General features: G+C 34.6%; 1 protein-coding gene across 1 annotated transcript in view; it reads right to left on the bottom strand.

The window, feature by feature from the left end:
- The window catches only part of CDH18 (cadherin 18), a 382,285-nt gene that overhangs the window by 111,361 nt on the left and 243,978 nt on the right, over positions 1 to 26,946 (bottom strand). Inside the window, exons 5-6 of the mRNA XM_027869003.1 lie at positions 20,129 to 20,316; positions 9,664 to 9,917 (exon numbers count right to left, since the gene is read on the bottom strand). Coding sequence (XP_027724804.1) covers positions 9,664 to 9,917; positions 20,129 to 20,316 — 442 coding nt within the window. The remainder of the gene's footprint in view (positions 1 to 9,663; positions 9,918 to 20,128; positions 20,317 to 26,946) is intronic.

Genomic DNA, 26,946 nt, shown 5'->3' with positions numbered 1-26,946 from the left:
CCTTGCACACAATTGGCTTTTTACACCAGAACAAATATAGGTTTGAGATGTAAATCCTGGAAAAGTTTTTCCTAAATTGTATAGTGAAACTTGCTGTTTAAGGTAGCCACAATGAAAGGCCAGTTGATGAGATTATAGCCTCAGGAGAACACCAAAGATTTGACCATGTAGGATAGGTCCATCTTGTCTCCATTAAGTTGCTCAGATTCTTAAAATCTAGCCACTGTTTATATTCCTAAGATTTGGCCCACTCGAATTAATGATACAAATGCTTAGATTCCTTAAAAGTCTGCCCAATATGATGGATGTTCTAATAAACCTTGTCTTTCGTAAAAAAAAGAAAAAGAAAAAGAAAAAGAAAAGAAAAGCAAAAAAGAAAGAAACAGAAACCCACCAAAAAAAATGGGATCATGAGGAATGGGAAACAACTGTACAACAAAATGACATTCAACAACAACAACAAAAACAAAACAAAACAAAACTAGTTCATTGAAGAGGTGATGTGGTATTGGGAAGTGACATTGATACTGTGGAAATAATATTGGACTTAGATTACAGAACATCTGGATTCTACTCATAATCTATTATTTTTTTTTTTTATTTTGCTAGGCAATGGGGTTAAGTGACTTGCCCAGGGTCACACAGCTAGTGAGTGTCAAGTGTCTGAGGCCAGATTTGAACTCAGGTCCTCCTGACTCCAGGGTCTGTGCTCTATCCACTGTGCCACCTAGCTGCCCCTATTTCTAACCTCCTTATTGGTCTCTCTCCTTCTAGTACCTCTCTTCATCAATCGATCTTTACACAGCTACCAAATTTGTTTTCCTAAAACACAGCCATGACCATATTATCCCTCTACTCAAAAACTTCCAATGGCTTCCTGTTGCCAGTAGGATAAAATAACTAATTTTAGAGTCTGGTATTTAAAGCCTTGCACAATATAGCTCCCACCTTACTTTCCAGGAAAATTTCATATTACTTTCCTTTTTTACACTATCCTTTATAATCAAACTTTACCTCTCTGTTGTTCTCAAAACTAGATTTTGAAATGCATTCCTTTGGTGGAAGAGGTGGAACTTCTACAACACCTTCTCACTTCTTCCTTGTAATATCCTTAACTTCCTTCTGACCAAAGCTCAGGTGCCAGAGGCCTTTCCTGATTTCCCCACAATCCCATACTCCCTTTATCTCTTGAAATGCCTTTGTATTACTTTATATATAATTTATTTATTTTGCAATTACTTACTTGTGAACAAGATGTACCTCTCCTTTCTCCACTCCAATAGAATATAAATTCTTTTTGAAGATAGGGATTTTTCCATTTTTGCAAAATTTTTGGTGAATTAAATTCAACATTTATGGACAAATAACAATCAAGTCTTTTAAATCTCTTTACCTGAAAAAATTGACTTTCTGTAGTTCTATAATAAAAAGAACCACTTTGCTTGTGATTCCTATGCATCTTTCTGGTGATTATGTAAGACTCAGTGATTATTTGAATAGTCTATATTTTAATATTATTGTTTTAATTTGTCTTTTACCATAACCTAAACAAAAATCTTTTCATAATTATTTGTATTATCTCCCTCTTCAAATTACTTTTTAAAGGGAAATCATAGATTTAGAGATGACAGAAATCTTAAAGTTCATCTAACTCAATCTCCTCATTTTAAAAATGTGGGCACAGGGACCAAAGAAAATGATTTACCAAATGTCTCACAAAGAGTAAGAGGCAGAGCTGGAATTTGAACTCAGGCTTTCTGATTCTAAGTGCTGCTTTCTTTCAATTTAATTTTCTGTATATATGTTGTATTCCCAGTTTATCTGAGTACAGGGATATTTTTGTCTTTGCATTCTCAATGTGCTTGATAGTGCCTTGCACATAAGCCTTTGATGAATTCAATTCAAATACTGGTTGCTCAGATCTGTTGGTTGTTGTCTTTTCCTCTTGAAGAGGATCAAAATGACATCACTATGTTGGGGTCAAGGTATGATTTGTCTGACTGTGGCTGATTAGACTAATATGAGATCCAAAGACTTTACCACAAGTCAGGCACAAATAGTTCATATGAACTTTTGGCATGGAGATGTCTTTAAATTTATGCATCTTATGTTTTTTGTTTGTTTGTTTTTGTTTTTCCTTTCAGCTCCTACAATTCTGCTTTGCTCATGTAGCACAGCACCTTCTTTGATGTGAGCACACCATACTCAGCCATCCTGTTCCAATATCTACCACATCTCCCAATCAATTCCAAAGTTCTTCAGAGAGATTTTGAGAGTGTCTTTGTATCCCTTCTTCTGATCTCATGTGAGTACTTGCCTTGCATGAATTCTATATGAAAGTCTTTTAGTAGCTACTTGAACATTCTACTGACTTCTATTTTTTTCTTCCCAATTTAGTACTTTTTGTTTGTTTGTTTGTTTGTTTTTGGTAAGCATTACTTCCATACTAAGAGACAACATGGTTCTGAATTACTAAAATGTTTTTGCGATGACTCTTTTGTTGTGTAATTGCAGGTTCCCCATATGAATTGGTAAAGAACCAATCTTTGCTTGGGTATCCTCTTTGTAGTCTGAACATTCCTGCTAATGGTTCCCAGGATTGAATTACAAAATACTGGAGTTAGGGAGTTTTCTATGAAAGCTTCAAAGATTTAAAACTTTCTTTACCGGTTCTACAAATTTACAGTTAATTGCATTTTAGGGTGCATTGAAAAGTACATCTCTTCAGTACAATTTTCCTTAATTAGTACGAGCACTTGTTCCCTAGAAAGGCTGAGGTGTAAGACTTGTTTTTTTTAAGTAATTTTATGTATGTACCTGAGGCTCTTCTGCAGGATAGACAAATTTTTATTAAAATTAAGAATAAATATTATGTATAATTATGGTGAAAAGATAGCTATGAATTCATTCTACTTGAATGAGGTCCCTGCAGCATTTATCTTACTTGTATAGTCTATTTTTTAAAGAAACTATCATTTATTCTTTTTATAGAGTTAGTTATTATTGAGGTAAATAATGGTTTCATGGGGCAGTAGCTAAAATCAACCTGATAGGATAGTCCTCCACTTAAAAAAATGGTGCTAAAATATTGTTGTTTTAAACATATATATCCCCCAGATGACCCTTTGTCATAACCTTTCTTCTTTATCCTTAGACTTAAAAATGTGGTATCATATGTAAAATGAATATAATAATAATTTTACTACATACCTTATTAAGTTTCTATGAGGATCAAATAAGGAAATGGATGCCTTAGGCTTTGTAATAATAATGCACTATGTTATTAGAGTTATTGTGTTAATAATAATAATGGATAATAATAAGTGTTTTCTGAATACTAGGCCTTATTCTGAGAAAATCAGTTGGTTGCTTATAAGGTGTAATTTGAAGGGCACTGCTGTATACCATATATGCTTGAAATATCCACTATTAGAAATACATGTCTTTGAGTTATGGTATTTGGTTTTATCTATAGAATTTATTTAAACACCACATAATTAGTCATTAATAATTTTGGCTCTATTTATTTTCAATGCTCAATGAGTTAGGAAATTAGTGAAGTCCTAAAAGAATAAGACAAGAAACAGATAGGTTTTGATGAATACCAGAAGGTGAGTGGTTCCATAGGAGGGAAAGTCTGGTTGAATCATAGCAATGGGCAGCTAGGAGAGAGTATAAAGGCTGCAATAAGTTTAAGGGCATGGAGGTAGATGGAAACTGGTTAGGGTGCCCAGAAAGGCAGATGAAATTCAATCCTAGGAATTTTAATGAATAACTACTATTTGCAAAACACTGAGTTTGAAACCATGGATACTATGGTGATATACTAAGATGTATTTATTAGTCCTAGTACTAGCCACAGATAACTTAGACCCTAATAGGGGAAACAAAGCATGTTTAAAGTAATTATAGGGGACAGCTAGGTAGCACAGTGGATAGAGCACCAGCCCTGGATTCAGGAGGACCTGAGTTCAAATCTGGCCTCAGATATATAACACTTACTAGCTGTGTGACCCTGGGCAAGTCACTTAACTCCATTGCCTAACCAAAAAAAAATAATAAAGTAATTATAATAAACCATATTATATATCAGAAAGCAAGCTAAATGCTATGGCGGTTAAGAGGAGAAAAATATGGTTTTCAGTTGGGGATATGATAGAAAGTTTCTTGGATGATGTGAAACTTAAGCAGAAGCCTAAGAAATTTCAGCAGATAGATATGGGTGGGGGTAGGATATCCCAGGCAGAAGAAATAGGATAAACAAAGAAGCATGGAAGCCAAAAAGTAAGGACTATTCAGGGAAAAATAAATAGCTCATTTTAGCTGGAGTATAACATATAGAGAAGTGCTGAGTTAGAAGACTGGAAACGTAATTTGGAATCAGACTGCAGGCAGAAAATCTTCAATCTAACTGAAAGTATAACCTCTGCTCATAAAGTTGCCTTCTTACCTATTTTGAGTTATTTTTCACTTCTTGGCCAGGACTGATGAGGATTCAGGAAGAAAGAGAGAGAGTGTGTGTGCACCTGCATGTGTGTGTGTGTGTGTGTGTGTGTGTGTGTGTATGTGTGTGTGTATGTTTAAGTGATTTCTCATGATCTAGACATTACTATATCGTACCTCCCTTTCAGGTATCTCAGAAAATGTAATAATTTATGAATAAGGTTATAGAGAAAGCAGGAGAAATGGAATCAAATACACAGGTGGATGGCCTTGAAAAAGTAGAGGGTAGGGCAGAGACAAGATGATGGACTATGGGCAGCTACCCAGCTGAACTCTCCCAACATTGCCCACTAAACTACTTTAAAACAAATCCCCAAATCAAATTTTGGAGCAGCAAAGTCAACAAGAAGTAGGGGCAAGATTCTTTTTTCCAGTCTAAGCAAGCTTAAGAGGTCAGCAGGAGAAGTCTATGGCACCAGAGTAGAGGCCTGTCTGGAGCCCAACATGCTGTTGGAACAATAGCAACAGGATCAACAACCGCTTTGGAGTTTTCAGTCCAGAGACAGTAAGGGGGTTGGAAAATTGCTCAGAAAAGATTACAGGAGATCATTTAATGGTGCTGGGTACAGCTGGAACTGAGTGGCAGTTCTGGGTTATAGTTTCAGGGTGGAGAGGCATGCTGAAATTGGTCAGAAGGGAACAGGAACTCTGGTCAAAGTACCAAGAAGAAAGAAGCCCTAGCCTGTAGCTGCAGGGGATGAGGGTCCTTTCTATATGAAGATCAGACTTCTCCCAGGATCATACCACCTTGGAAACAATGAAAACTTAAAAAGCCGCAGAACTACCTCTGAAAACAGCAACATGAAAAAGCCTGGAGCTTTACACAGTGTCTCCCTTACCCAGGGGAGCAAAGTCCAACTTTAACATAAAATTCAGTCAAGAAATAGTCTGGAAGAATGAGCAAACAACAACAACAACAAAATAATTTGACCATAAAAAGCTACTGTGGTGTCAGGGAAGACCAAATCATAAACTAAAAAGAAGACAAAAACATGAAAGCAACTACAAACAAAATCTAAAAGGAAAATGTTAATTTGACCTAAGCCCAATAAAAATTCCTGAAAAAGTTAAATAAAGAGGTGAGTGGTAGAGGAAAAATTGGGAAAATAAATGAGAGTGATACAACAAAATTTTGAATTAACAGCTTAGTAATAGAGGCACAAAAAGTACTGAATGAAAGAACTCTTTAAAAAACAGAATGGGCCAAATAGAAAGGAAAGGTACAAAAAACAACATGGCAAGACTTACAGGAACTGGTGCAAAATGAAGTGAGAAAAACTGGGAGGTCATTGTGCACAGTAACAAGAATGTTGTAATGATGATCAATTGTGAAAGACTTAGCTACTCTGATCAATACAATAATCTAAGACAATTCCAAAGGATTCATGATGAAAATGCTATCCACCAACAGATAGAGAACTGATAAAGTCTGAGTGCAAATTGAGGTTAATTTTCTCACTTTGTTTTTCTTGCTTTTTTATATATGGCAAATATGGAAATATGTTTTGCATGATTTCACATGTATAATTGGTATCATATTGTTTGCCTTTTCAGTGATATTGGAGGGTTTGAGACAGAGGGAGATAATTTGGAACTCAAAATTTAAAAATAAAAGAATGTTAAAAATAATATTTTTTTAAAAAGAAAAATCATGGAACACATCTTCATTAATGGGAATAAAGGAAAATAGGGTAGGTAAAGACAAAGAAATTCTGAGAGAAAAAAGAGGAAACTTTGAGAGTTAAATTTGGGTTGGTTGCCATCTACATAATGAAGTAGGAATTGAAATTTTCTACTGATAATAAGGTAGGAAAGATGAGACTAGCAGAACAAGATGATTGGAAAATGATTGAATGACAATTATAGGGAAGGTGAATAAAAATAATTACTGAACAGAAGTGACTTTTAAGTGTAACCAGTAAATATGGTATCATAGATTTCTCCAACAGTATTGGGCAGCATATCAGTATAGAAATCAGATAAAAGGGATTTCTCATGTTTGGGAATTAACAAGGAAATATTGGCAAAAGATGAGGTATTTTAGATGCTATTGAGATTAGATGGTAGGGTACAAATTAAATTTAAAAAGATAATATGAAAGGATCATAGGATTCAAGGTTATCATAAGATCAAAAAGCCAAGTACAGTAGGGAGCACTGGGAGAGGTAGAAGAGAAATACTGAGTTCCAGAACAAATTTTGAACATTTGAGCCCTTGTAGGAGAAGCAATTCTATGGGATTGTTTCAGAGTACTACTGTGCCAGTAAGAGTCTGAGGTAGAAAAGAATTTACAATATAATATGATTGTAGACAGAGCAGTAAAGGATTTGAGAGATCATGTGGTACAATCCCCTTACTTTATAGACAGATGTGCTCACGCTGACATGGTATAGGAGCCAACTTTTACGAATGCCTCAGTTTTGCATAGAACTGGTTGTGGAATTCTGATAATCACTGTGTCTACTCAATGATGAATAATAACAACAAAAATCTGTGAAATAATTGAAACTGAGTCTCTACAGAAAAATGTTTCATTAAAGCATTTTGTTTAAGCTGGTTCACTCTATCATGTTGTGGGGAATTCACCTCTTAACTCCAGACTGCCTCTTTTCTCCTTAAAACTTTTCTGGAAATTATGATTGTATTTCTAAAATACAAAGAATCCCAAAACATTTTTAAAGAAATACATAAATTTCTACTTTTATATTGATATAAAAATAACAGTATAATTTGAAGTGGTTTGGTATTTTTGTCCCCTTTCACCATTGTTTTTGGTCTCCCACTTATTTTTTGCAGACCACATTATTATATTCGTTCAATAATTTGAAGCAAATTTTTTTACAACTAAAATGTCATAATGAAGGATCTTGATTTATTTGATTTGGGCTCTTAAAGAACTTGGATTGACATGACATTTTAGTCAATCACATTTTGTTTTTTGAACAAGTTTTACTGTGATAACTCTTTGAAAGTTATACTGTCTGAGTTTTGCAGACTCAGATATTAGATAGTTTTGCTTCATTTCTCTCCTTCATCATTACATGTGATAACAAGAGCAATAGTCTTAAAGTCAGGGAACATGGGCTTTGGACTGGGTTCTGGTATTTGGGGGAGGGGGACTTGACTAGGTCACCTGAGCTTTTTCAATTTGTTTACTTGTAAAATTCTATGGTTCTTAACAGAAATACTTCATATTTAATTAATTCCCAAGGCCTATTGATTTTTCTTTTAAAATGAATCTCAAGTCCCTTCATTATTTTCTATTTCCTTTAACCCTTGACCCTAAATACTTATACTTGGAGAACTATAATAGCTTCCTCATTGACTTCTCTGTTTCCCATCTCTCCTTAACTTTTGTCCATTCTGTATACTGCTGCCAAATCTATCTTTCTGAAACACTCCTTTTACTATGTACCTGACCTACATAAAATTCTTCAGTGGCTTCCTGTTTTTTACTACTTGAAGTTGTTGGCTTTCCTGACACTCAGAAATCTTGCCCTAGCTTGTCCTACTCATTTTACTACTCAATTTATACTCAGTAACTGGGCTTCTTTATATTCCCTACTTATTTTTCTTTTTTCTTTTCTTTTTTTTTTTTTGGCTTCTCTGTTCATGATCCCTCATCTAGAATAGCATCCCTTTTTCTTTCTAGACATCAAAGCCCTATACAACCTTTATGGCTTAGATAAAATCACATATCTTCCAAGAAGCCTTACATGACTATCCTAGCTTTTAATATTTTTTAAAGTTTTGCAGCACTAATACTCTGCAATATGAAATTTAGATGCTAATTACATTGTTGTTGTTGTTCAGTTGTTTTAGTCAGGTTTGATTCTTTGTGGCCCTATTTGGGGTTTGCTTGGCGAAGCTCCTGGAGCGGTTTGTCATTCCCTTCTCTAGTTCATTTTATAGATGAAGAAACTGAAGCAAACAGGGTTAAGTGACTTGCCCAGGGTCACATACCTAATAAGTGTCTGAGGCTGGATTTTAACTCTTCCTAACTCTAGGCCTGGCACTTTATCTACTGTGCCACCTAGCTGTCCCCATTGCATCATACTGTTTTATATTGCTTATTGTTTCATATATGATTTCCTTATTTCTCTAGGTGGATTTTTGTAAGCTCCTTATAGGACTCTTTTTTGTAATTCCATAGTCTCCAAAGTGCTGAGCACAAAAAGTATTCAACAAAATGTATAAACTTATTGAGTGAAAAATATCTACTATATTTATCAATTATTGATATAATCATATAACTTCAGAAACAAAAATGGTTTATTTTCTTCAGAAGAGAAAATGTCTTACAGATGTATACAATTTAACAAGACCATTGATCTCAGGGAAAAAAAACATCTTTTCTAAAAAAAGGACTTGGTCCCAGTCTGCAAAGTTCATTTTTCAAAGGTAGTATGATTTTAGTAATATACCTAGGATAATGATATTTATATTCATTTATTGATATTACCATATAGTGCCAGGAATAAAATTTGTAGGTAGTACAAGACCACTTTGGAAGAGGATTATAATTTCACAGAATCTTCTCTTTTTTTTTTATATGATGATTCATCAGAGGAGTTCCTCAGGATTGGTCTGAGACAAGAAATGTATGCTGGCAATGAGAGTACCACTATTTCTCAGATTTCAAAACATCTATACTTCACCTATCATGTCTAAGTGGAAAGGGACAGGTGTCTTATGCTTGTACTTCTTCCATCCCTTTCTCCTTTTCTCAGCTTGAAGATTTGGTTACATTTTTCACAATGAACTTGTATCCTCATTATGTTCTATTCCCTCCCCTTTCTAATCAGCCATTTTAGTAAAGGCCAAATAATGCAATTATTCTCCTCAATTTATATATATGTACAATACACACATGCACACACACACACATACACACACACACACACACACACACATATATATATGTGTATACATATATATCCATACAGAAGCCTATTTTTCTTCTTCAAACCCAAAACCACAGGCATGATAATTCATTTTCAGAATATCTTGCTATACAAATCAAGTTATTCACAAATTGGATGTACTTAAATGACATTGCAGCATTCATATTTGGTGGAAATAAAGTGCAGGGAAACCAACTTCTTGTAGGTGTCTAATCTATGTTTAAATAACTAAAAAACCTTTTTCATTTGACTGTACCTTACTAAGCTATTGGCACTGTCTGGATCTTGAGCAGCCACTGTGCCAACCACTGTTCCAATCTTCTCATTCTCATGAACATCCATAACATAGGAAGGCATTGAAAAGAGGGGTGGTTCATCAACATCTCCCACAATGATCTTCAGCATGGTGACATCTTTAAATGGGCCCAAGTGAGAAAATCGGAAATCAAGATGTGTATTTGCTCCTTCTATGTTGAGAGTATAGGACCTCTTCTTCTCATAGTTTAGTGGCTGTGGGAACAAAGAAAAATTTCAGCTTTCCCTAGTGACTTAAATTAATTTGCCAAACTTAGACCAAATACAAATTTATACAGTAAGATGTATAGATATAGGTTTATTGATGCAGCAGGTACTGCGAGTGGATTATCATTCCTACTCAGCTGATGTACTTCCTCTGTACTATGGAGGTGAAAGCAAAGAAAGGGTATGAAGCAGGTCAACCACCATATTTCTCCTTTTCCCCCTCAATCCCTGGTCATGTTGCAGAAAACTCATAATAGAAACACAGGCTATTTTCCATTGAAATCATGAATTTTGTCAACAAGGGTTTTCTAAATGTTTAGAATACTATGAAAAGGATAGAATCACAAGCAGACACTTTGAATTTGGTGCTATTAATGATTCTTCAGCTGGGAAGTTAACAACACTATTTATATTTCAGTAAAAAAAACAAAAGTTAGTATTAAAAGACAGGCCAGAGAGACACTTGTATAGTCTAGTTTGGTAATTTTTTTTCTTTTTTTCTTCATTTGCTTAGCCTTTTTAGATGTTAATAGAAAATCAAAACAACCAAGTTATACATTTAGCACTTATAATAATAACAATGTGAGCAAAAATAAAGAACTTTTTATACCTTTTTTTACTTTATATTTTGCCTCAAAAAGCAAAAATATTTTAAAATACCATTTTATTTTTTAGATAATGTGTGATATGAGGATTAAATTTTGATGAAAATATTAATATCAGGCAGGTAGGTGATACAGTGCAAAGAATGATCAATCTGGAGTCAGGAAGGAGTTGAGTTCAAATCTGATCTCAAACATTTATTAGTTTTGTTACTCTTGGAAAGTCATAAAACTATTACAGTCCATATCACATCTGAGGAATCAGGAAAATGAAGACAATAATAAGACCTATTTCCCACATTTGTGGGGAAGCTAAAATAAGATATTTGTAAAGCATTTTGCAAACTTTATAGCACAATATAAATGCTAACTACTAATATCTAAAGCAATATGAATTATCTTGAATATCCAAATATTCACATTTTCCCCTCTGCTGGATAATGTAAAATGCAGATATCATATGGGATGAAATTGAATAGAAACTTTCATTAGTTTTAGCTTCCAGTTTGATAGTTTCTTCTTAATTCTTTTGGCTCCATAGACTCATAGACTTTAACTCATCTCACTCTACTAGAACTGCTTCTTTGAATATAATTTTAAATTTCTTGAGCAATTAAGCATCTCTACTTTTCTTTGGATACTATTCAACAATCTAATACAGCTCACTCACAGAGTTAAACTTCTATGTTCAACTTATATTTTCTGTTTCTTAATTTCTGCCTATTACTCTTACTAATTACTTTTATGTACCATTGCTTTTTCTAACTTACAAAATAACTGTCCCCTCCTAAATACTTTTACCTTTCAAATATCTATAGACTCTTATCATCTTTTTCATCAGTCATTACTCAGCCAGCTATAGATATTTGGGATTTTTTTAACTGTTTCTCATAAATCATTTCTACTATTCCAATAATTATTCTGCACTCTTTTTAATCTCTTTGTATTGGTCAGGTGTGGAACTAGATATTCAAAATATTATATGAAGTAGAGAATCCTGTTGTTTTATTTTTATTTGACCCCAAAGAGTTTCTAATATTATAGCTATTGGTTTTCCTTTGCTCAAGCTGTGTGTGTGTGTGTGTGTGTGTGTGTGTGTGTGTGTGTTTTGCCTCTTTGCAGATGGTAGAATTCTGTTGCAGAAATCCACATATACATCTTAAGCAAAGAATGGTCATTGCTTTAGTTAGGAAAGTGGCATTACTCTTTTTGCATATGTGCATTGCTATCATGAATATTGACCTTTGCATTGCAATCTTTGTCTATTTAAGAAATATTTCCTGTCCCATCTATAGGAAATTAAAGGATGTGATGATTATCTTGCCATACCACCTGACAATGGGCTCTCCAACTAAATTTCATTCATTCCCTGTTTTACTGTGTACTATATTCCCTTTGATCCTAGACCAATTTGAGTTCTTTGATGTCTTAAAACCACTATGAAACCCATGTATATAGAATGTTGAAATTTTGTGTGCGCTGAATTTTTAAGGGTACATAAAAAAAATCATTAGATCTATGATCCTCCACCTCCCATCTCAGAGACTTAGCCCTGACTGTGCTCCAGTGCCTGGAAGAAGCTCCCCCTTCACTGCTACCCCTTAGAACTCCTTATTTCCTTAAATTGTGCTGGTGTCACCTTCTTGCATGCAACCTTTCCTGATGTCTCCTTGAAGTTGAGGACTTATTTGTTTTTGTTTCTGTTTTTGTTTTTTCCTAACATGCTGCCAGGCATATAGTAGAGATATTTTAAAATTAAGTGATTAACAGGTAACCATAAGATGCCTTGAATTCTACAAAACTCAATAATTTATTTTTCAACTTATCAATGTATTAATGATCATATATATTAAGCTCACAATTAGCCCAGTTATTTTTGCATTCAGAAAAAAAGCCTCAATGATATTTCCCAAAATGTATTTCAATAAATATTTAATTTCCATAATAGCAAAAATATACTTTTGGAAGACAAAAAATATGCCTATGGATGTGGATAACTATGTCTTAATGGCTTAATCCACTGAAATGTTTCATAATATCATTAGTTTCAAACTGGTATGCTTTGCTATATTGAAGTTATATGTTTGTTCAAAATAGTTAATTAAATATTTAAGATACCCAGAAATGATCTCTCATCCCAGGCTCATGCCTCTGCAAATTGATGAGCAGTAAGAACATGTCTTTCCAGATAGATGTTATCTGACAAAGGGTTATTAATAATAGAGTGAGAGATAGATTTGTCTAAAGAAAAAAAACTTGGGCTAAATCTTCATGTGTTTTTGTAGTCAAAGTTGTGGACCTATAGTTACAAGGTCTGTGCTGGAGTTCTGGAGACAATGCTTACTAGCTGTGTGATGCCAGGCAAGACATTTCACCTCTCTAATACTCAGTTTCCTCATCCATAAAATTTAAATAATAATATATGTACTACTTATTTTATGGGGCTATAAGGAAAGTGAATTATAAACCTTAATGTGCTATATGAATGCCATTTGTTATTATTAGTTTATTATTATTAATCATCTTACTTAGAAGAACTATTTTATACCTTAAAGGAAAATATGGGGAATCTGCCTTGACTCCTTGAAAAAAAATACCAGAAGGATACTTACACTCCAGTTATTTCCACAAAGAATCTTTCTCCGAAGAAGTTCAACTCTTGCACACCATCCCCACTTTGTTTTTTAAGGCAATTGGGGTTAAGTGACTTGCCCAGGGTCACACAGCTAGTAAGTGTCAAGTATTTGGTCTGAGGCTGGATTTGAACTCAAGTCCTCCTGACTTCAGGGCTGGTGCTCTATCCACTGCGCCACCTCGCTGCCCCTCATCCCCACTTTTTAAGAGCTGTTTTCTAGAGTTCACAACAGGGACAGTACAATACTTAGTTTTATTTAGTCGCTTGCATCTTCTATTTTGTCTCCCTCATTAGAATGTGAGTTTCTTTGAGGACTATTTCTGCTTTTCCTTGTAGTCCCATTACTTAGCACAGGGTTTGGCATATGGTAAATGCATGAAAAAATGCTTGTTGAATCAATTTGAGTTATGTTCCTGATTGAGGAAGGAACATGTTTATATATGTTTATACTCATACATTAATTTCTGAATAGCCAAGTTCTGCTAATCAAATATATATATATATTATCAAGGTCCAGTTGGAATGTTCCATGCTAGGGATTAGTGAGTTCAGACTAGACAGTTTTCTGATGGGGGAATGATATGGACAGGTATTTAGAGAAACTCTTGCTAGCTGATTTATAGAACAGCAATGATTCTGATCTTCAGGGAGATTAGCTGTTCTGCCTTACTGGGCAAGGTGAGCTGCAACAGCGATTAAATACTGAACAGGATTTTAAAAAAACTATCTCATTCTCTTCTTGTCTCCTAAATCAGTATCATACAAAGGTTAAAATTCTCTGAAGTGCAGTATACCTTTTGAATCATGTTCATTTACATCAGGGGAAAAAATGTAGTAATGTATAGGATTTATAGTCACAAACTGGCCTGTCATAAAACATCATAGGGATGCTTTAAAGGAAAACACAAACCCATAAAAGTTATTATTACACCTCAGAGGAAATCCAAAATGTGTAGGTTAAGAGATTCCAATTGAAAATTAATTCCAGGTCATCCAGAGCCAAGCATTTATTATCACAACATTACTCTCCAAGCCCCTAGGAATATTACCATTGCTTCTCTTCTCAAAACTGTTAAAACCAGCAAACATTGTTTTTTTAAAAAACCCACATTACAAGGGTCCTTCTTCTGGAATCATGGAGGGCAGACAACTGTCAACACCTTTCTCCTTCATCACACACCCTTTCCTCAAATTCTCAGCTCAACTGCTGGAAAAAAAGTAGTTTTCTGTGTGATTTTCAAAGTAGCAAAAGAAACCATAAAATGTGGTGCATAAAAAAAGTTGTGTGATTCAAATTTGCACTTAGATTTTCTGCTAGACCTATTCCTAAATTGAAACATCTATCAATCACCAACTTTATTTTTTATTTATTAAATGTCAGATAAGTGCCAACCATTGTGCTTGGTACCAGGGATACAAGAATAAAAGGGAAAGAGTCCATGGCTTCAAGAAGTTTCCTTTCTAACAAGACAGACTAACATATACATACATAGGTACCTACAAAATAGTTGCAGGCATTTTTTAAGGGACAATTAGTAGTGACTGGGAGACAATCAAGAAAGTTGTTGTACAGAGTAGAAGGTGGGTGTTATTCTGACTCTTGGCATAAAAAAGGGATTCTAAAGAGGAAGAGGGGAGGAAAAAGTGAATCCTAGCCATGGAGGATAGACACTGTCTTTTCTTACAGAGATAAGAGATGGAATGTCATGACATGTAAGGAAAAGAAAGACATCTGGTTTGGTTGGAGCATAGAATATCTGAAAAGGAGCATTGCATTCACAAATTGATAAATGACCAAAGGATATGAGCATGTAGTTTTCCAAAGGGGAAAAAAAGTCAAGTTATCCAAAGATTTATGGAGAAAAATTGCTCTAACCCTCTAATTAGAAAGAGGCAAATTAAAACAACTCTGAGGTTCTATCTCAATATCCATAAGATTATAACAATTGCCAAAAAAGGGAAAATGGTAAATTCTGGAGAGGCTGTGGGAAAACATGCACATCAGTATATTGCTTGTGGAGCTATAAACTAGTCTAGCCATTCTGGAAAGCAATTTGAAACTACCTCCACCCCCCGAATAATTATTAAACCACATATCTCCTTTAACCCAGAAATAACATTACTATGTCTATAATCCAAAGAAGGCAATGAAGGAGGAAAAAGGGACACACACACACACACACACACACAGACACACACACAAACATTTTATGTTATGCTTTGGAATATGTATTGGGTGTATTTTATATACAATATTTGTATGTATTCACACATGATGGAAATGATTATTTTTTCTTACATTAATAATCAATTATTGAATTAGGACTAGGATTTTTTCTCTTTTCTACTTACTTATTCAGAAATCAGAAACCCTGTAGGTTATTCAGGCAGTCTTTGAAGCACAGGGCTGATAGAAAGAGGGAAAACTCAAATTTGTTCCATAGGTAAAATTTAGGCAAATTGATGAATTCTAGCCCCTTGTGTTTTACTCAGACAGGTCTGGGAAAAAGTGGATTCTCCATTTTTTCCCCCTAGATTAACCTTGATGGGGTTATATGAGTATAGATAAGTCTCTTTGACCAAGACTGAGTGATTGAGTCATATGAGTTTTCCCTCTTTCCATCAACCCTCAGACCCTCATTAGAATAAGCCCACCTCTCATAATATTTATTCTCTTATTATTTGTTAACCAAAACAGTTGATTACCACCCTCTAGAACACCCACTCTTCCAAGGACATATAAGCATTAAGTGGGTTCCGTGAGAGATCTTTAGCATTTGAGAGTGCCACTGAACTCTTTTATTAATTATTGATAGCATGATTAATAAAACAATTAATTACCCAGAAGCTATGTTTCTTGTGCTTTTCATACATTACAAGCAAAAATATTTATAGCAGTTCTTTTTCTGGTGACAAAGAAGTAAAAACTGAACAAGTTCTCATTTATGAATTTGGTGGCACACCATTGTATAGGAAATGATAAAAGGGATAGTTTCAGAGATACTTGTAAAAACTTGTATGAACTGTTACATTATCTGCTTGTATATATCTGTGCACATATATGCATATGCATACATATATGCACACATACAAAAGGAGTTTTGTCTTTCTTTTTCTTTTTTCTCATTGGGGGTAGATAGGAAGGAGAGAAGTAATTGAAAAAAATTCAACTTGATTTTTTTTTACGGAGTAATTTATAATAAGACTAAAAAGGCAGGTGGGAGCTAAGTTTAGAAGGTCTTTAAATGTCTACCAGCTTCATCTATATTTGACCCTAAATAAATTTTTTATTGTTGTTCATTTGTGTCAAACTCTTGGCAACTACATTTGTGGTTTGTTTTCCTGGCAAAGACACTGGAGCGGTTTGCCATTTTCTTCTCCAACTCATTTTTGCACGTGAGGAAACTGAGGCAAACAGGGTTTGCCTAGGGTTACACAGCTAGTAAGTGTCTGACACCAGATTTGAATGCAGGAAGATGACCATTCCTGATTCCAGCCCCAGCATTCAATCCACTGTGCCCCCTAGCTGCCCCCTAACCATAGACAAAATAGGAATCCACTAAAGTTTGTTGAGCAAGAAAGTGAGTACATCAGACCTGTATTTCAGAAATATTGCTTTGGCAGCTATGAGAAGGAAAGTTGGAGAAGGGAGAGATTTAAGGTGGGGAGGTAATTTAATAAGCTATTATAATAGTCCAGGAGAGAAGTGAAGAAGCCCTAAACTAGGATGGTGAGGAGACAGATATGAGAAATATTGTAGAAATATAACCAATAAATTATGAATCATTGGATTTTGGGGGTGAGACACAGTGAGAAGTCAAGTGGAATTTCAATGTTGAGAATGTTGTATGATTAGAAGGATAGTGATGCCTTTGACAGACAAAGGGAAGATGAGAAAAGTAATTGATTTGGGTGTTAGCAAGGAGGGAAAGAGAAAAGGAAGACCCAATAGATGAAAAACACCTACTGTTTTTGCAGGGCATCTTCTGGATATACCTCATAGTCTGTCCCTTGGGATGAAGCCAAGAATTTAGTTTGATTCAGTCTGGACCCTGAGGACCCATAAGACCATGATGACTTATAAGAGTGTGGGAAATGGACTTTTAAAAACATAAGAGATGTTAAGTCTCAGGAATATAGAGGTACTTAAAAGCTTGCACCAACAGCTTCACATCTTTCAGAATCCTGAGTGATTTTATCAGAGTCTAAATATCAGAGGACTAAAAGTTCTAAAGGGCCCAAATTTCTAGATTCGGAATTTGGAAGCCAAGGGCTATCTCTACTTGCAGACCATCAATAATTGTGTACCAAAATATACACAGAGGTGCTTAATAAGTGATTATGGAAATTTAAAAATACCTTGAATACTGAAAAATATAAATCAAGGCAATGCATTTTTTTATTATTTTTATTTATAAGGCAGAGTGATCAGGGTAAACTAGAAGTATGCTGTGTAGAAATTCCCAGTTACCAGCCATTGCTTCTACAGTAGAAATAGAAAAAAGATCCAAAGTTTATTTCTAAGTAAAACTTTTGGGATCTTATAGACAAGAACATTCATGAAAAATATTTCCTGATTAATGATTTTGTGGGTAATGTACATTATACTTTTGTATCTTAAAAAATGAAATATTCCTGAAAATACTTCCATAACATAGATATCCTCACTATTTCTAAACTTCTTTACCAATAGCATGTTGTTAATAATTGTATCTTTATAACATCTTGTAAAGGAGCCTACTTTCTGTTATCTATGAGTTCCAATAAAAAAAGCTAAAGAAACCAAAAAAGGTTTAATGTCAGTAAGTAAATAAACTCATATTAAGCACTTGCTGTGGGCCAGGATCTATGCTAGGTATTGGGGAAACAAAGAGGTAAAAAATCCCTGCCCTTAAGGAGCTCATAATCTGATAAGGGAGACAACAAATGATTATTTCCAAAGAAGCTATATAAAGGATAAATAGGAAATAATTAAAGGAGAAAAAGCACTAGATTGGGAAAGGTATCTTGCTGAAGATGAGATTTTAGCTGGGACTTAAAGGAAGCCTGGGAAGACAGTAGGTGGGGATAAGGAGGGAGAGCATTCCAGTGCTAGGGTACCACTAGATAACATGCCTGGGGCTGAGAGATGGAGTGTCTTGTTCGTGAAACAGCAAGGAGGCTAGTGTTACTTGATGGAAGAGTACAGGTCAAGATGTAAGATAGAAGACTGGAAAGGTAGGAGGGTGTTTGGTTATAAATGGCATTGAATGCCAAGTGCATTTTGTATTTTATTCTGAAAGCAATAGGGAGGCACTGGGGTTTATTGAATAGGGGAGAGACATGGTTAGACTTGGACTTTAGGAAAATCAGTTTAGTGGCTGAGTGGAGGATGGATTGGAATGAACAAAGACTCAAGGCAGGCAGAACCATAATCAGGCTATTGGAACAATGCAGACATGAGAAGATGAAGGCTTGCATTAGAGTGGTGACAATGTCAGAGTAGAGAAATAGGCATATTTGAGAGATGTTGCAAAGGTGAAATAAAGAGGTCTTGGCAACAGATTGCATATGGGGAAGGGAGAATGAGGTGAGAGATGGTCAGGAGTCATGGATAACACCTAAGTTACCAGCCTGAGAGACTGGAAACATGATGTTGCCCTCTACAGTAGAAGGGAAGTTGTGGGAGGTGGATTTTAGGGGGAAAGATAAGTTTTGTTTTGTATACGTTGAGTTTAAGATATCTACTAGACATCCAATTGGAGATGTCTGTAGTTAGAAATGCAAAACTAGAGGTCAGTAGGGAGATGGGGGAAGGATAGATAGATATGTGGATTATTAACAGAGAGATGGTAATTAAATCCATGGGAGCTAATAAGATCATTAAGTAAAATAGTATAGAGGGAGAAGAGAAATGGACCTACACCTGCAGTTAAAGGGCATGATCTGGATGAGGATCCAGCAGAATCTGAGACAGAATTGTCAATATTCATCTTTAAATGTAATTCAGCCTTGAATATCTATGGAAAATAACTACCATTCACTAAATATGGAAGAGCTGATTTATTTCCTGCAATTGTTAGCATAGCCTTCATAAGTTTCTTCCCTATTCCATACTTTAGAACTAAGCTTGATACTAGAAATTCCTCTCCAAAGTTTATTTTCATGTATAATATCATTTTCAGATTGGGGATGAATACAACAATAAATTCAGCCAGGTCCCAATTAGTGTGAATAATGAATTCCTTAAAGTGGTTGCACATATGCAAATTTGAAATTATATTTATATGTAAAATATGGTAATTAGTTCCAATCCGATGGAAATATGTAATGCAAATTCAAATACTATGACCATTTCAGAAGATTCTGTGTTTGAACTAATTGGAAACTGTGTTTTGAACTTTGCTTGTCTACCACCTTTTCTAACATTAGAATATTATTTGTGAGGTGATTAGCTATAGCTATTTATGCTTTCAAATTCACTTAAAGCCACCCCCCACCCTATTTAATTTCTGTTGTACTGCCATCAAAAAGTCCAACTATTGTCAGCATTAACTGACTTCATTAGAGACACATTGACCCTTTAATTCTGTTTACTGGATATTCAGAAGGGTTTCCTAAATCCCACACACTTAACCATCTGCAGTATTTGATGGCAGGTTTGAGAGAGAATGAATCTTGCATTAATTCCCAGCATGGAAGGCCTTTCAGAGATTGTTTAGGACATGGAGTTAAGAGAAAGAAAATGAATAGATTGTTAGCTGCTTCCATATCAGATTTTGCTGGTGTAGTGTCATAAAAGTGCATTTTGAGAGCATCAAAGATATTGATATTCAATTATAAAGATAAAATTATGTTTAAGGTCAAATAAGTAGTTTGGGGGTTTTTGTCCATTTTAGATTATATCCATATATATCCTTTGTTCCATTAATGTAAATAATTAAGAACAGATTACAGTTTGAAAAAAATATATATTTTTTTACCTTCTTCAAGGAAAGAATGCCTTCTCTTGTCTCTTTGTCAGTTGATATGGAGAATACTCCAATGCCATCACCGTTGATGATTGTGTATTTCATGTCAGCATTTGTTCCAGTATCAGCGTCATTTGCCTTAATTTTTCCTACAGCTGAACCAACTTGAGCTGATTCAGGGACATATAGCTGATAGTGTTCTGGGGAGAGGAAATAAATATCAATATTAAAAAAACAACAACCTATAATGGTATATCAGTAATATTTTACAAGTAATATAAAATAATTGGTATGATTATCACATTTTAATACCTGAATGTTTTCATATCCCATGAGCAAGTATGCTAAAACTGCATATATAAAATTGTATAAGCCTGATTTCCAGATTTAGGATATGTTGTATTTATAATTGATACAAAAGAATAAACTTTCATTACTTTCATCTTATAAGCAAAAATAGCTTTAAGTTTTTTGTTGATGTTATAATTGAATGCCAAAGAGTCTTATGGATGAAGTCTGTTTCAGTATTTGTCAGAAGCCCTATAAATGGTGGAGGACATTAAACAATTTCTTCTTGTCTTCTATCCTCTCTTCACATGGACCTACTTTTTCTAGATAAAAGGTAAACCAGTCAAAAGGTAAATTCAGTCTATCTTTGGTTTTCCAACTTATATATCATTCATGAAGGATGATTGAACAAAAAGGAAATGGTATAGAACCATGGCTTTTATAGGAAAGATATATAATGAAAGAAATACAAATTAAAATAATGTAGAGAAATAGTTACCAATAAAATTATATATAAATTCATTCAACAAATATATACTAGATATATATTGTTTGCAGAGAATTTGCATTTATGGCAATGATACTATTAAATTGTTATCAGGATAAATGAAATAGAATAAAATTTTACAGCAAAATTAATTAACATTATCATAGGTTCTATAGAGATATAAGGATGCATATACCAGGTTGAATATATCATGGATTATAAGGATTAAACAACTGTGCTGAACTGTGACCAAACTAAGTGGTTACACTGAGGTGGGAGTATATTCTAAACATGAAGTGCAAGCTCTGCAAAGTTTTGGAGATGGAATGCTAAATTCAAGGAATCATAAACAGTCCACCTTGGCTAAAATGTAGAGCATATAAAAGGGAATAATGTATAGTGAGCCCAGAATGAAGGCTGGACCCAAACAGTGAAGGGCTTTCAGTAACTGAGTTTTTATTCATTCATGAGTGTGGTGACCTGAAAAAAATTTTGCTATTAATATCATCTTTTTCTTTCAGAACCTAAATTAGAGTTATTTTTTTTTCAGTTGGGGCAAAAATATTTGAAGAGGGATGGGGAAAAGAAGAAGGTGATGTCAGAAACTAAATTTCAACCTTCAGAGCAGATTATTTTGGTGAAGGGAATGGAGCACCTTGCAGAAAGTCTAGCCAGTCTCCCCACAAGAATTAGAGAAATGAAGCTATGTGAGAAGGATGTTACTGGAACCAAATCATGGGACCAGGTAATATAGCAAGATTGTATCTCATGATGTAGGCATAGAGAAGAGTAAGGTACAAAGCCTGGAGGTGCTGATTTCTAGGCAAATAGTGGAAAGAAATGGACTTTTCACCTCTAGAAATTAAGCATGGGCTCTGAAGATATTTCCCTAGAGTAAAGCTGTGATTACTCTCATCTAGTAGTATGTCTGCTTTATTTTTTTCTCTTGAAAGTTCATTATTGGATGAGAAATTTCATATTTGGATGAAAATTAAATCAGAAGCTTTTTTAAAATTTCAGTTCAGCATGCTTCATCTGGAAAGATCTTTATAGTTCAAGGATACTATTTTAAATTAACACCATATTTACAAGGTACATGGGAACTACCAAACTGGGCTTCTTTTTGTTAATTGCTTAACCACTCAACCTAATTTTTTCTCATTTGTTTTCTCATCTCTCATGACCATTTCAATTCCAAAATTCTATATAATTCTGCAAATTCTGGTTTGGGAATGTTGTTTATTGGGTTGTTATGCTAAATTTTATTTTTCTGTGAAACTACAGGTTTTTTGAATGTGAGAAGTTTGTATATATCAGTGTGCATGTGTGTGCACCTATGCATAACTTTTATATTTAATTAGGTTTCGATATATGAGTTTGAGTGTATTTAAGATTTCTGCATTAAATATGACAAATTTAAAAAAGTGACAAATAAAAACAGGTTTTCTACTTAGAAGCTTTTTTTTATACCCTCTGGGATGTGGTATTGGAGCAGAAGGATCAAGACTAATAGTTTTATCAATGCAGGAAATTTCTCTGGAAGAAGCCCCTGCAAATGCTCTGGATCAGTGGTGCCAAACTCAAATAGAAATGGGGGTTACTAAACTGCAAATAAAGATCCTTGCTGTTGCATATTGACTTAGAAAATGACATTATATTTTATTGCATTTTTATTTATTTGGTTAAATATTTACCAATTACATTTTAGTCTGGTTCAAGCTACTTGGTAGTGGTTCATAATACCTTTGATATGTCTGATCAGACAGTGAAAGTTTGTGACTCACCCAACATCTCAGTTAACATGTGTCAAAATCAATACTTGAATCCAAGTGTTTCTAGCTCTAAAACTAACTCTCTATATACTACCTAAACTGGGAAGTTTAAACATGGGCCAATGTGTTTAATGCTTTTTTTCAAATCATAAAAGTAATAATGGTTGGATTGATTCAGTGTAGTGAAACAACCATGAATTTTTCTTGAGAATTAATCTTGTTATATTGCACCTATTTTAATGACAACTAACTATGACATAAAATAGAAACATAATTGAAAAAAATAAATTAGTCACCTTGAAAAAAGCATCTGAATTTTTTTTAAAAAGGTTATGAGCACCTATTGTGAGTTAAAAGGTAAAGAGAAAGAGAAGAGACAAAAGGAAGACTTGAGAGGAGGAAAGGAGGAAAATAAATAATAGGACAACATCTTGGAAGACAGGATATGAAGAATGAAAGTGATGAAGCACCACAAAGTTGAAAATTCAGAGGAAATACCCAGCAAGATGAATACTCTACCTAAAGAATCTTAGACATTGAGAGAATAGAAGAGATGGATGAAAACAGATAGTAACATGACAATGATCAATGAACACAACAAACTTTGTGGGATCCCAAAGAAAAACAACACTGAGAACATCAGCAACTGAGTTAGCACAAAGCCAAAAAATTTCCAGGGAAATAAACAGTGAAAGATATGGAGACATTTTCTGAGTAATGTATTTCATTGAGCCTAAAAAAGTTACATAGACAGTTTTAAAATGATTAACATCAATGTAGTAGTATTGCTTTAGAGGTAAATCAGACCTTAATGATTTAATCCCATTCCCTCATTTCCTAAATGAGGAAACTGAGGCTGTGACATGCTCAATAGGGCACAGATTTTAACAATATATACTGTAGTTTCTTAGTATGCATTTATATTTGAACTCAAGTGATGTATAATGATTCATCTATATTAATGATAAAAGTAAGATTGGTGGGGCGGGGTCTAGATCTGTGATTCCATTGAACAATTGACTTGGTCATGGTCACACATAGTCAGATGCAAGACTTATACCCAGATTGTCCTAGCACCAAGACACATCTCTGTCATCCTGTCAGGCAGTTACGGATGGATAGCATTTATTTAGCATTTTATGATTAACAAACTGTTTAAGATGATATTTCTGTTGATCCTCACAAACTCTTTTAGAGTCAGGCATTTTACCTAATTTGTAGATGAAATGATACATTGTAAGATTTCTTTATTATTATGTGATTCTTCCTATGAAAGGTAATTAAACTAATACAAAGATACAAGATTTTCAGTTCATTCAATTTAATTTAATTTAACAAAAACTTGTTAAACTTCTGTTGTTACTGTTTGGTCGTTTCAGTCATATCTGACTCTTCATGACCCCATATGAGGTTTTCTTGGCAAAGATACTGGAGTGGTTTGCCATTTACTTTTCCAGTTTATTTTAGAGATGAGGAAACTGAGGCAAACAGAGTTTAGTGACTTGCCCAGGGTCACACAGCCAGTTAAGTATATGTGGTAGAATTTTAAATCAGGTCTTCATGACTCCAGGCCAGGTGCTCTATCTACTACACCTCCTAGCTGTACAATATGTCAAATAGCTACTGGGTAAAAGACCACTATTTTTGTCACTGAGAAGGCAAAGATAAAAATAAGGTGTCTTTGCAAGGGAAATATTATACTTTACAAAGAAATCTGAAAATTCCAATCATGAAAAAAAAGCAATGAATTTGTGCAAATGGAGAAATATCTAAATATTAAATGATTATGCAGAATGATAGCTTCCTTATCTTATGATAAGAATATGAACACTTTCTTTTAACTTTCAGTTGAAAATAAATTATATTATCCACAGAAGTTATATAACAACTTGAGAGAAATATTGAAATGTAAGATTCTAGAAAGACCTTTTGATCTTTATGATTTATAGTTAATATTTCCTTATTGTTGAAAATATTTCATTTTCTAGACAGTCTATCGGTTACAGGAAAAAAAAAAGTTCCATGTATTGGTAAACTCTGTTGTCCGCACATGATAAAAGATACAAGGATTTAAGATCACTGAATTTGTTATACACATAATGATATATCAATATTGTTTTAATGCACAACTAATTAACTTCCCAGGGAAGAAATGAATCCTTGATAATTTCACAATGCAATCTAATCATCATTTCTAATGTTGCCAAAAAATTCCTTAGAGAACTTTGTTTTGAGGTCAAGAAAGGGCCAAGAATAAAGAGATATAATATTACCAATGAAAATACAAAGAAAACAAGGAAAGTCAAATGGGGCTTCCCATCTGTCTTCTATCTCCTTACATATTATCCAGATATCATAGCAACCTAGCTAGTTAAGTAAGCCAATTAACTGAATGTGATTTTTCCCTCAAAGGAGCAATATTTCATAGCTTTATTCTAGGTTTTGTATATAGTTTGTCCCTTATTTGAAAAGATGACTCTAATGGCAATGTTGTTTTGTAAATGTAAAGGGAAATGTTTACATATTTGAAATTTATTCAGTTCAATAAACGTGAAATGACTACTATAGATATTATGTAAAAAGCACTGTTTGTCACTGAAGATACAAAGACAAAAATGAAGTAGCCCCCATCTCAACCATTATCAGAGATCAAATTCACCCCCCCAGAAAAAAAAAACCATATCATAACAGTATTCTTAAGCACCATTTTCAGCATGTCACTCCTCTACTCAAGAACTTACAATGACTGTCTTTTGTCTATAATTGAAGAGTTTATAGGTCTGCTAGGTGGCATAGTAGATAGAAGGCAGGTCTGGAGTTAGGAAGACCTGATTTCAATTTGAGGAAGACTTCAAATACTCACTAACTGTATGATCTTAGGCAAGTCACTTAAGCCAGTTTACCTCAATTTCCTCATCTGTAAAATGAACTGGAAAAGAAAATGGTAAACTATCTTTGCCAAGAAAACTCCAAATGGAGTCACAGAAAGTGAGACATGACTAAAATGATTGAACAATAATAACAAGATCAGTTCATACTTATGATACATCTCCATCTTTTGATTTTATTCTTCAGTCATCCAATCAGTGCCACTTTTGATGATATTATGGACCATAGCATGCCAAAATTGTCAATGGGGTTTTCTGGCGAAGATAGTGGACTGGTTTACCATTTCTTTCTCCAGTAGATTGGCAAGCTTTCTCTAGTAAATTAAATGACTTGTCCAAGGTCACATGGCTAGCAAATGTCAGAGTTTGGATTTGAATTCAGTGATCCTGACTCCAGGCACAGAGCTCTATCCACTAAGCCATCTAGCTGCCCTCATCTTTTGACACTGTTAAGTATTTTTATCTCAATATATGACTTGTTAGATTGTATTTCTTTGCAACAGCTCCCATTAGATCCAAGATATTTCACATTCACCTTAAGCTATAAATGATTACAATAAGATTTTTTGAAGGATAGCTTTCTTCAGGGTTGGAAGAAGAGAAAAGATACACTTATAGCCCATTCTAACTCTGGGTCAAGGAAAGGGGAATGAATGCCTGCCTCAATGGACAATTATCCTGGTACTAACTATAACATTTTCCTAGGAGGAGTCAAAATAGTAGAGTAGAGGCAGCAACTCACCTGAACTCTCCAAACATTCCCCTACACATAACTTTAAAATCATGCCTCAAATTGAATTCTGCAATGGCAGAGCCAACAAAGGGTCAGGACAAGACATTTTTCTAGTCTAACACAACTTAAGAGATTGATAAGAGAAGTCTGTGACACCAGCCTGGGCACCAGACCAGAGTACACTCAGAGGCAATACAAACAGTGGACCTTGGAAGTTGTGGTGACAATGGCAACAGCAGCTTTGGGAGCCCTCAGCCCAGAAATGGTAGGAAGGGTTGTACAATTTGTCAGAAAGAAATTGCAGACTTCTGGGAGCCAAGATGGTGGAGTAAGCAATGAATTGTTGTGACTTTCCCATGTTCACCTCCAGAGAGCCATAAAATAGCACCCCAAACAAGTCCTGGAGCAGCAGAACCAGCAAAAAAAGACATGAAACAATCTTTTAGCCAAAGAAACTTGGGGGGTAGGCTAGAGAGGTCCATTTCATTTGGGCAAGAGAGGAACGCTTTCTAGGACAGTAAGTGACCCAGCAAGCCAGCAGCAAGCCCCCAACTCAGCAAACCAGTGGGAGATCTTGAGCCCTAGTGTGGTGGAGCAGATAAACACCAACACCAGGACTTCCCATGTGACTTAGCATAGCCAGAGGAACGAGCAGACTCTAG

Source organism: Vombatus ursinus, unplaced genomic scaffold (genome assembly GCF_900497805.2).
Source record: "Vombatus ursinus unplaced genomic scaffold, bare-nosed wombat genome assembly UNPS02014791.1, whole genome shotgun sequence".
Lineage (NCBI taxonomy): Eukaryota > Metazoa > Chordata > Mammalia > Diprotodontia > Vombatidae > Vombatus > Vombatus ursinus.
Note: the sequence above shows the minus strand (reverse complement) of the source record. Positions and strands in the feature narration are given on the sequence as shown.